The sequence below is a fragment of the Setaria italica genome, chromosome IX, assembly GCF_000263155.2.
Source record: "Setaria italica strain Yugu1 chromosome IX, Setaria_italica_v2.0, whole genome shotgun sequence".
NCBI lineage: Eukaryota > Viridiplantae > Streptophyta > Magnoliopsida > Poales > Poaceae > Setaria > Setaria italica.
In genome coordinates, this window is record NC_028458.1 from 10,181,020 (window position 1) to 10,192,527 (window position 11,508).

The 11,508-nt window shown below is 42.9% G+C and overlaps 1 protein-coding gene across 1 annotated transcript; it reads left to right on the top strand.

Annotated features, from left to right (window-relative positions):
* Nucleotides 1-363: 363 nt before the first annotated feature.
* Nucleotides 364-7,121, top strand: LOC101776593 (protein IQ-DOMAIN 1). Its single transcript, XM_004982248.2, has 7 exons — nt 364-519; nt 2,224-2,366; nt 3,506-3,748; nt 4,107-4,334; nt 5,030-5,143; nt 5,761-6,253; nt 6,730-7,121. Exons 2-7 carry the CDS (start codon nt 2,256-2,258, stop codon nt 6,798-6,800), a joined length of 1,260 nt encoding a protein of 419 aa, XP_004982305.1. The 5' UTR covers nt 364-519; nt 2,224-2,255; the 3' UTR covers nt 6,801-7,121.
* The last annotated feature ends 4,387 nt before the right edge of the window (nt 7,122-11,508 follow it).

Sequence of the window (11,508 nt, forward strand, 5' to 3'; positions counted from 1 at the left end):
TGCTTAGGAATGCAAAAGGAAGAGTTTGTACGAGCATTTACAGCTAACGGTTCTACAGGAAACTGTCCTACTTCCCACTGTTTTTTCACGAAACCACGGGTTACTTTTCACACGAGTCCCTCGATCCCCTTTACAGGAGTCTTGTTGAAGTTGTGTCGTGGATTTGAATATGACAAACAAGCCCTCGCTTTCTTTCCAGAATTCAGATACCGCCAGCCCATCCCAACGGCTACTGCCAGCCTGCCACGCTCCCATTCCCACCCGCCCGTGCTAGAAAAGATATTCACATTTTCCAAAGGGCTTTTGTACAAATGTGATCTCCTCGAACAGCAACCACCTTTTTCCCTTCAAAGCGACGAAAAGCGCAGGTAAAAAACGAGACAAAAAAGAAATCGAAATCCAAGCGCACGAACAAAAGAGAGGGGGCAGGACAGACGGACGGAGCGCGAGGGGAGGGCATGGTCTCTCTCGTCTCCGCCCTCCCGTCTCGAGCAAAATCTCTCCTCTTCTCCCGCTCAGGTGAGTCCCAGCCCCGTCTGATGTGCCAAGGGTCGCGCATTCTTGGGGGGCGTGGCAACCGGCGATGCGCGTCCCTGGGTCTCGCGCTTGTTTTCTGGTTCTGTTTTGGGTGCGGATTTCGTCTGATTTGGGGGCCGTTGAGAGATTGGCGCGCACTTTCTTGGATTTGGGGCGCATTTTGCTGGATTTTGCGTGGGACCTGGAGCCCGAGCTATCCTTGATCCTCTCTGTTTTGCCTGCCGTCTGGGCAATGTCTTATTTCCTCGGTTTTGCCTGCCCGGGGAGAAGTTAAAAGTGTGTCTTTGCCGCAGTTGATGCATTTCTTAGATATCGATTTATGCTAAAATGTGGGGGAAGTTTTGGGGCTTTTGGGCCTATCCGTGTGCATGTTCAACGACGCCGCTTGTATGTGGAAGAATTTAGATGGAGTGTCGGAAAGGTCAAAGGTGCCACTTTTTACCAATTTCCCCCCTTTCTGATTCTGTTCAGCGACGTTTGTTCAATTTTGGAGGGAATTGATGGTGGCGATACCCATCGGGTTGGGTTTGGTTTCCTTTTACATAATTTAAGATGAACATTCCCAGAGCCGTTTTTACTAGTGTGAGGCCATCATCGGTGCTTGCTTCCGTTTGGTTCTTGCTTCTATAAGATTTGCATTGCCTTTTTGGCTTTGAACCAGGGCTGCGGCCAGGGCTGCCCGGGCCCTGGCACGCCACTGAATACTTGCTTTTTAGGTCCACTGTTTTGCTGGAGCGATCAGCCGATCCCAGCCTGTCTCACATTTTTGTGTCCTTTATTACAACTTCTGAAAAGTTGGTTGCCCATTTATTTGGGGACTTATTTCTCTTCTTGAATCAGTTCATGGTTCACATTCTTCAGAGATACTGTCAATTTGCTTCAGAACTTTTTTTTCAATTAATGTGTTGAAGATTTTTTTAATCAATTTCACACTTATGTACCTAATATGTTGTTCAATGACTAGAGATTTAGGTCACTAAATAGCAGTTGCTATCATGACTTGTCAAGTTTGGTGCCATTGTCTTGACTACACCCTCTGTCCCAGAATATTTTTTCAAAATCAAACATTTTCAACTTTGACTGAGAATAGAGAAAATAGTCATAGGGACCAATAACATAAAAATAATGTTAATAGATTTATCATGAAACCAACTATTATAATATGTAACCTTTTTCTATTTGAAATAAATTATTTTTAGAGGTATTGTTGGTCAAAGTTAAAAATATTTGACTTTTGAAAAAGATAAATGTAGCTATATTTTGGGATGGAGGGAGTAGTAATGTATTTGTGGTATCAGTGAGAATGGCAACCAGCAACCACCAACAGATAGAGTAATGGCTGACAGAATATAGTTGTTCCTTGCGACTGACCTTATCATATCAGATAGATTATTTATTGCATTAATCACTGGATTTCATAAATTGTGTTGATGATACTTATTTTCAGTCTTTGTGTGGCGACTTTTGTATATCTTTGTTCTTGTGACAACAACTTGCATGTGCTAGCGATTTGCTGCATTAGTACCACTACACATTGCTTTCAATTCCAGCAATTTTGATGTTAAGTTTCTCGGTTGAGTGATCGTATGGTCAGTACCCATTGCCTTTTCGTTTTAACTTAAGTTTTAAGCAGAATGCAACTTTTATTTCTATAGTGCACTAATCACTGCAGTATACTGGTTTTAGGTCATTGAGTTAGTGAAAGAGGAGGAGGTATCATGGGTATCTCATCCAAGTGGATTAAATCATTGGTCGGCATAAGGAAGCAAGAAAAGGGGCACAATGCAGAAAAACAACAAAAGGGACAAAATGCTGAAAGCAGTGAAACTGTAAGTCATGGCATTCCACCTAGGTTTATTATTGTGCAATCTATTAAATGGCCTGTGCTTAATATTTGGTCCATTTTACCACATTATGAAAGCACGCTTCTTTTATCTATGTATTTTCTTTTTTTTTCCTGTTATTGTGGGCACAACTGGTGGTGCAATTATTCTTGTTCTTTGTCTTTCTCTGTGAGAACATGACAAACCTTGAAGAGTCAGAAAAACCTGCAAGAATAGAAGGTTTACCAAAACTAGCTCATTGGATGCCATAGAGCTTCTGTTGTTGGCATGTCTTTGTCACAAGCTTCTTCCTCAACCAACATGCTTCACTTTCAGTGGACAGCAGTGCACATAAAGACAACACATGTATTCCATTAGGTTTTGTACCAAGAATACATGATTACATGGAACATGACAAGAAATACTGTTCACATTTTACGGCTAATACCAGCAACCCTCCATATAAAATGTGCACTGATGTAGCAAATGGTGGTTAGTGTGTAATATGTAGTAATTATCAGTGTCAATGCTTCTATGCCCTCACCTACTGAGGAGAAGAAAAAAGAACAAAAGCATACTGGGCAAAGTTGTGGTTGAGCACTTAATGGCATCTTTCTGATTTAATTTCTGGTTGGCCTGTTAGTGATGGATAGATGGATGGTTGATCTGTGCACAATTAGACTATTGCATTGTCCTTTACTCTAGGGAATCTTTTTTTTAAGAATTAATTTGTTTGCTTCCCTAGGCATTGAAATCTGAATGTGACTAAACTTGAGTTGCTACCTCTAAAGCAGTTAGCTACTCTTGTAGTTCATTTACAGTTACTTTGAAGCTTTAACAGTTCCAAATCTTTTCATAATCTAGTTCATTTTGAGTATTTACTCCTATAATTCTGTCCAATTGAATACCGTACATAGGAACTATGTGTAGTCTGTCTTGTCATGAACTATACATAATTTGTCTGTCATGTGACTTGTATGCCATACAAATTTATGATGTTTTGAGTTTTTTTTTCCTGAACATCTGTTATATGTTCATGCAGTCCAACCTGACTTGTTGGTTGTTACCATTGTACTTTACCCTATTATCCTCTGTTTTTATTTGTGTTAGTTTCTCACCGTGAAAATGAATTATAAATGTTGTAGAGGAGCTCTTCTGATCAATCGCTGCACAAACGGAAACATTCTTTGGATCCTGAAGGTGCACTTGCAGTCGAAGAAATTCCAGTGCAAAGTGAAGCATTGACTGATGGCAACGGCATACAAACGATTTCAAATACGATTTGTCCAAACAGTACATCACTTGATGTACATGTCTCTCAGGCTGAACATGAAAGTAAAGAGGATATGGCAGCAACAGTTATCCAGTCTGCTTTTCGAGCATTCTTGGTATGCTATGTTTTTAAAACATTGTGTTATCTACTAATATAAACTAATTATAGTACATGTTGATTATTTCTGCATTCAGTTTTCTATTATTTATCCAACTAAACAACTTGGAAACTTCCGGCCAGCAAATCAATAAGAAAACCAGATTATGCAAATTTTGGAATATTAGGAAGTCCTATTATATATTCAATAGTCAAGAAAACATAAACACTATGAAACTGAGGTTTCTTTTCCTGACATAAGTGTTATTGTATAGTTAAACACTAGTTAAAGAATTAAAAGCTCTAGTAAATATTTTAGTTCATTATTTCATAGTGCTTCTGGTTTGGACTTCTGACCTTTTATTCATATCTACCAGGCTAAACGTGCTTTACGAGCTTTGAAAGGAATAGTTCTACTTCAAGCCCTTGTCAGGGGTCATGCTGTTAGAAGGCAGACAGAAGAAACGCTTCAGTGTATGCAAGCACTGGTAAAAGCCCAAGCTCGTGTACGAGCTAGACAAGTTCGTGTTGCCTTAGAAAATCAAGTGGCACGGAAAAAGATTCCTGAACAAGATGATCATGAAAACCATGTCCGAGAAGTTGAGGTAGGCCACATAATCCTCTGGAAATCAACATGCTACCAGATATCTCACTTATTACATATTTTGCACTATTCCTTGGTTAGGAAATACATGTTATAGGAGCTAGTCAACTATACATATTTTTCTCTTTCAAAAAGGAAGAACACATATTGAGGGAGGGGCTGAATTTTCTTTGATCCGTTGATGGTAACAAAACTGCCCATGCTATCTAGTTGATTGCTGTGTTTTTTTTTCTGACTTGGACTGGTATTTTACCAGAGTTTTTAATGAAATGCTTCACAGAATTCTGGTCTTATTCTTCGTTATCTAATTCTGTCAGTTGTATGTGGTCGTGGAGGGGAATTTGGTAGCAGTGGGGAAGGTGGGATTAGTGTCAGGGCAATGTTTTCTTATGAGTTGACTTGCTCGTAACCACTGCTATATGATATTCAAATTTTTGTGTGATTCTAGCGGAATATCTTGAATTAGAGTTCTTTTGGGCCAGTTTTTGATATTCCATGTATTGAAATAACTATTCTAGCAATAGATGTTTCATTCTCATTGGCCTTGACAATGAATGTCACCAAGTGTTTTTATTTGTCCATGATTTTTTGCCAACTAGGAAAACTGAGGGAGTCAATAAGTGGGATGATTCTTGTCTACTGTACTCTGTATTTTGCTATATCTGTTTTCTTCTTCTTCAACGAAAACAAATGCAGGGAGGCTGGTGTGGTAGTATTGGTTCCATGGAGGAAATGCAAGCTAAAGCATTGAAAAGGCAAGAAGCTGCTGCTAAGCGTGAGAGGGCAATGGCATACGCTTTGACTCATCAGGTAAATTTTTGGGGTACATCTACTGTGATGAAAAGTGTAAAGTTGTGAAGTGACCAGAACTTGTTTAATGAATTAGCTCAATGATCTAGCACTTTAGGATCTATTAATATTTTTCTTGATTGTAGCTCGTTAGTCAGAGAAGCAGATCTGATGGCCATCATGAAGGAGGTTTTGGAATGGGTGCTATCTTCATGAAAGTATATATGCCCCTTTATTAGGCAGGGTGTGTTACATGTTTTCGAGCCTGCAAATTAGTGATAGATTGGCAGAAAGACATCAAATTCTTAATTGTTTGAAGGGAAATATGGGTTAAGAAAAGCATGACTATTGTGATAGATATGAAATAATTACTGCATCTGTACCTTTGTTGAAATACATTGTCTTTGCTACCTGCCGCGTATAAACCAGCACAACCAACTTGAAGCTTGATACACTTAGCATGACATTGCTGTACTAGTTTCTCAAAATTATCGATTTGAGTGGCATAGCAAATTATCATTAGCTTCTTATAACTTATTTACAATATAAACAACCATTATTGCCCTTACAACTTTGCATTGTCTTTCTGTATCTCTTAAGTTATGAGATCACTAAGAAGTGCTTTTCATCTTGATCAGCGGCAAGCTGGTTCCAAGCAACAAAAATCCACGAATCTGCAAGGTCCCGAACTTGATGACAACCACTGGGGATCAAACTGGTTGGACAGGTGGATGGCAGTACGTCCATGGGAGAACAGATTACTTGACAGTAATGCCAAAGAGAGTATGCCAAATCATGAAGATAAGCAGGATGAGGAAACAAAGTCTCAGATCACACCAAAGGGTAAAGTGCCAACTTTAAATACTCCTCCTGGCCCAAGCAAGAAGAAATGTGTAAACCACAAAAAGTCATATTCAGATGTTAGTTGTACTTCATTTGCTCGACCGGCAAATGTTTTGCCATCCACCTCTTTGGGATCATCCAAACAAAAGGCAAAGGTTACAGATGAAGTTTTTGAGGAAGTCAGCTCCCAGCCAACAGATGTAGCTTCTAAGGCTATGCGCAATCCAAAAGATAAGCTCGAGCAAGCAAATACACCAGCCAAGAAGCGGTTATCCCTGCCAAACAACGGTAAACACACAGTACTCTCAAGTTATACAATCTTTTTGAACCAGTGCACATGGTAGTCTCAAGCATCTTAGAGCAGTTTCTCATCATGCTATTGGCAACCATTGAGAAATTTTTGGAAGTTTGTAGCTGAAAGCAACTAGAACCATCTAGAATAGAATACCAATTGGTGTGCTTTGCTTGAGGTTTACTAGCTCATATCACCCCTGGTAATTTGTAGTTTCAAATCATGCCATTTTCCCATTCCCTTCAGTGATGTGCTTGCGAAAAATGTATCCCCCTTGCCCAAGTATTTTTTAAAGCTATTTTAAACAATGAAATGAGAACATTGCTAAATTGCAGTAGCATGGTTAGTTGCTTGCTTACTTACTATAAATCGTCTCAGAAATACACTAGCTAGACAGCTCTCCCATTATGTTGTCATGCATTTCCATCACTCTTTAAGTTTGAAAATTTTACTTATGTATATGGCCAAACAGTTGGCAGGGAGGCAGGAAAGGGGCCAACCCGCAGGAATTCGATGAACAGGTCTGATCCAAAAGCAAGTTGAGTTACAGGCCTGATCACACATTCCTGATCTCCCAATCTGTAAGCAGTTCTTGGGGTGTTTCTTCAGCTGTGCGTGCTATATCTGTTGTACATAACATTCTCAAAAGACATCCTGCATCGGGCTGTGTTTCATATTCGTGTTGTGCAATGTTGCTGGTGTGTTGTGCCGTCTTTTCTTATGCTTTCACCTTCCCTGTAAGTTCTAACATCCGAAAGGAGGACATGTGTTGCGGTTGTGCCCGCCTGAAAACAATGATCCCGTGCCTGATGTGTCCTTCCTTTCTCTGGTTATAAAATAATTGCAAAATTATGCTTGCTTTTATATTTGTTATCCAATCTTTGCTGCGAGATTCTTTTTTTAAACGAATTTGCTGCAAGATTTTGATCAATGTTTCTTTGATGACGTACCAGCAGATGCACGCGCACGCACTTTTTTTAAAAAAAATTGTCATATTTTAGGACCCTTGACGGCCATGCTTGCCCTACATTTATATTAGCATGCAGGGAGGCATGGTTTGCTTTTTAAATGATTCTTTTTCTTTCAAATCCTGCTTTGCATCATGGAAAGCACACCCGTATTCTCTCGTTTGATAAGGGCCTTAAAATAAGAGTATGGTAGCTGAAGCAGAATGCGCTCGCTTGAGCAGAGGAGCTCTCCATGATTGAGCTCTCCGTGTATGTGTGTGTGTGGAAGTTTCTTGGGAACTGTGATCCTGCTTTTTGCAGTTGCAGAGCACCAGCCTCTGCTGGTGTACCTTTGATCTGATAGTACAATAATTCAGGTCAAAGCTGCACGGCCTGCATATTTGCATATCTGAAAGTGAGGTCATGTGGTGTGTTAAGCTCCCTCCCTCCTCTGTTGGGATCATGTGGTCTGCCATGTGTGCGTGAGCCGATCACGATCAGAAGCAATAACAACACTTTGGGATCTCAGCTAAAAAAAAAATGAACAGCATGAAAACTTGAAATATTGAATCACACGTACAACTCCGAGAAAGTTCGCAAGTTTCAGTGCACAATTTCATTACACTAGGAACTAGATAGACGTGGGAATTTAATATATATGAAACTTTACGTGAAATTTCCACTGAGACTGGTATTAAAAACACAGGGACGGATCCAGCGTGGGGCTGAGGGGCTGCCCCCGACCCCACGCAGTCCATGAAGCTCCCAAGCTCTTCCTAAAAAATTTAGGCATGGATAAAAAGAAAGAAGAAGAAAAATAAGGAGGAGGAGGGAGGAAAAGGGGAAAATAAACTTCCCCTTTCTTGATCCGCCACTTCTTACGCATGAAAACATGAACAGAGATGTGGTGGGATGGCGAGGAGTCACTTGCCGGGCCGGCCGTGTGCAAGAACGGCAAGAAAAGAATCCAATGCGTTCCACACCTGTGCTGGTGCCGACCAATGAGATCGTTGAAATATGGCGCGCACGCCTCTGGATCCGGGGTGACTGACACAGACCCGGATCAGATCAGATTTCGCAGCATTCCAGTAGCAGAGTGGTGCTAGCTCTACTACCTGCATGTTCTGACGACGCTTTTAAAAGCCTCGCATCGCACACCTGGCGCCCGGCCCAGATGTGGATTTGAAATGTGAATGCGCTAAATTGCCATGCTACTTAGGGTTTGAACTTTGACAAGGTGTGATTAATTCGTTGTCTTTTGGAAGAAACAGAACTGAGATTACTGTGCTGGGAAAAGATCAAGAGGAGTAATCGGTCCTTTCCAAGACGATATTCTTCCGTCATGGAATGTTTGAATGCAATCCAAAATCAAGCAAAACTCAAACTGAGATGTAATGAGGAAGGGGCTTTGCTTTGAGGTCATTGTACACGGAAGAAGTACTGCCGTACGAGGCTACAAAATGTCAAAGGGATGTTTATTCGAGCTGCAGTTTTTGAGTTTTTTTGAAAAGCTGATGCTAGTTTTTTAGTTCTGAAAAACTAACACTAGCTTAGCTTTTGGAAGATGTGTTTAATTTTCTGGACTCAAAAATCTAGAAAAAGCTCGGAAAATTGAGCTTTTCAGTTTCCATATAAACTCAACTTTTCTGAGTTTCTGGTTTTTTGAAGCTGCACGAGAAATTTACTGTTTATTTGAATTTCTAGCTTTTCATGCTGAGAATCTACCAAAAGTTCAACAAACAAGTCAAAAGCTAGGTGTAATGCTCGCTCGTGTTTTGGACGGACCCGGAGTAGTAGCTAGATTATTTTATCCAGATGGGAATAGTCCTATTAGCAGTTCACTACCGATGGTTTTATTTGTTGACTACCGATTTGTTGGCACGAGATCAATCTACAAGAACTCTCGCTTAACCTTTTTTTTTTTTGAAAGAACCTACTCTCACATAACACATAACTTTGTCAATGTACCTGGGGAAGGACATCCGTAAGTTTAGGCGGAGTGCCGGCCAGTCAATTGGATGTCCAAAATCCTGTCACGTACGGTACGATAGGGTTTAGCTACCTTCGCTATCTGCCTATCTTTGCCCCGTTCTACTTTTCTTTTTGCCTCAAAAACAAGTGGAGCTGCAATATCAGCCCTCAGCTGCTTGTCTGCTGACCTGCATCGGTTGACCAGTGAGCCGACAACAGATGTTGACACCAGCTCTGACTTACTCCCTCCGTTCCAAATTATAGATCGTTTTGATTTTTAGATGCATAGTTTTTTCTATGAATCTAGATATAGTGTATGTCTAGATGCATAATAACATATATGAATCTAGAAAAACTAAAATGATGTATAATTTAAAACGGAGGGAGTAGTAGAATAGCTGTGGTACTTATATGAAGTTTGCTAGATATCTTGAATCGGGGTACTTCAAGTGCCTTCGTACATAATCCCCCACTGTACCGAATTCAAATAGCTACAAAAATTCGTCGTACATAATCCCTCGAGTACTAAAATTTATCGAAAATTTCATCACAATTTCGCGGGGCTACAAGTTCACCCTACGTGATCGAGGCCGAGAACCAAAGAAGCATTTGTAAAGCATGATCAAGAATGTAGGTTCTACTTTTCACCGGCCTATAATTTCAAAAAAAATGTACAGGCTTGTGCCAAAGCCAAACAAGACGCCAACGTGGATCAACTCCTCCAAACGGAGATACGTACGTTACTCATAGAAATCGCGTGCAATTGTCGGGGATAGATTCTCAGTACCCATAAGGAAGAAAAGACGGACTCCTACTAGGATTCCTTTGTTATTCTACTAGAACTCATACCATGTAATTCTACTAGGACTCCTACCCTGTAACCGACTAGTAATCCCGCCTCCTGGAGTATATAAAGGAGAGCAGGAGGTCCCTAGATCGGTAGCTGAAGACCTCGTAGAACCACAACAGAGGACCAAATCCTCAACACCAAATAACACTCAAGCGCAGGACGCAATATAAATCACCCCAAATAGGATATAGGATATTATGCTACTTTGACGACCTAAATCTGTATAAATTCATATATTATATTTTAACTTTTACCTTCTAGTTCCCTATCAACGATTTCCAACCAACAATCTGCTTGTATCGGGATAGCCTCGTTTGCCGACACCGACAGGCCTCAAGGCACACGCGAAGCGGCTGCTACTACCAGCCAGATACACTACACTACACGGCTACACCTGATAGGCGGCTGCTTCTGCAAATGCAACGGCGGTATGGCCCCGTGATCTCTCTGGTTCGGGTCAGCGTCGCCACGTTGTCCATGCGACGCGGCAGCCACCTACCTCACCTCACCTCACAACCCGGTCGCCGTCCAATAAAAACAAAAAAAAATCGGACGACGAGGGGCGCGCAAGCTCCCCCGCTGCCACCGACACGTGGGCCCACACGTCAGCCTCCAACCCCCACCGTCCAGCGCCGTGACGTGACTGCACTGGAGTACTGGACTGATCATGGTTAACTTAACCATCCCGATTATTTAGCTGGCCCCGCCGCTGTCAAGGAGGCCACGCTTCTAGACGCGCCAGCCAGGCAGCCAGGGAGTGGGGAGGCCGCGTCAAGATTCGCGCCGGCGGGCGGATCCAACCGCCGGGATCCCGAAATAGGCCGCGCCCAGCTGAAAGTAACAGTGGGCGAGCCACTAGCTAGCTAACCACCTCCCCACCCCCCGTTAATGGCGTTGCGTCGCCGTCGATTCTTAATTACGACGACGCCCCGGCCCCCTAATTGCGGTGGGGGCCACCGCCCCGTGAGAGCGACGAGCAGCGGCCACAGATATAAGCGCGCGTCCCCTCCTCGTCCTCCCTCCTCCGCCTCTCACTCTCTCTCCCCTCTTCCCCTCCACCCCCACCTCCGTTTCTCCGGCCGCCTCCCTACCTCCTCCACCCCGGGCGCGAGAGATTTCCACACACAAAAAAAAAATCCCCCCAATCCTCAGCACCCGCCGGCCTCCAGGGGTCCAGGGGATCCGTCGCCCGCCTGCCCACCCGCCTCCTCAGCGCGGCTCCTGGATCCGCCATTCCCGGTTCCGCGGCCGGTTTTCCTGTCCCGGCTGCGCCTCTTCTTGGCTGGGCCTGCGCTGTCTCGCCCCGCTATTGGCTCGCGCCTTGCTGGCTCGCCGTTACCGGATCTCGAGAGCCAGGTCCGCCCCCGCGCGCGATGGGGCTCGATCAGCTCGGAGCCTAGGGGGCGCGGGCGCCATTCGCTCGCCATTTGTGGAGGGAAGCCATTTTCTTCCGGTCCGTTTCATCCTTTTCTGCCTCGAAATC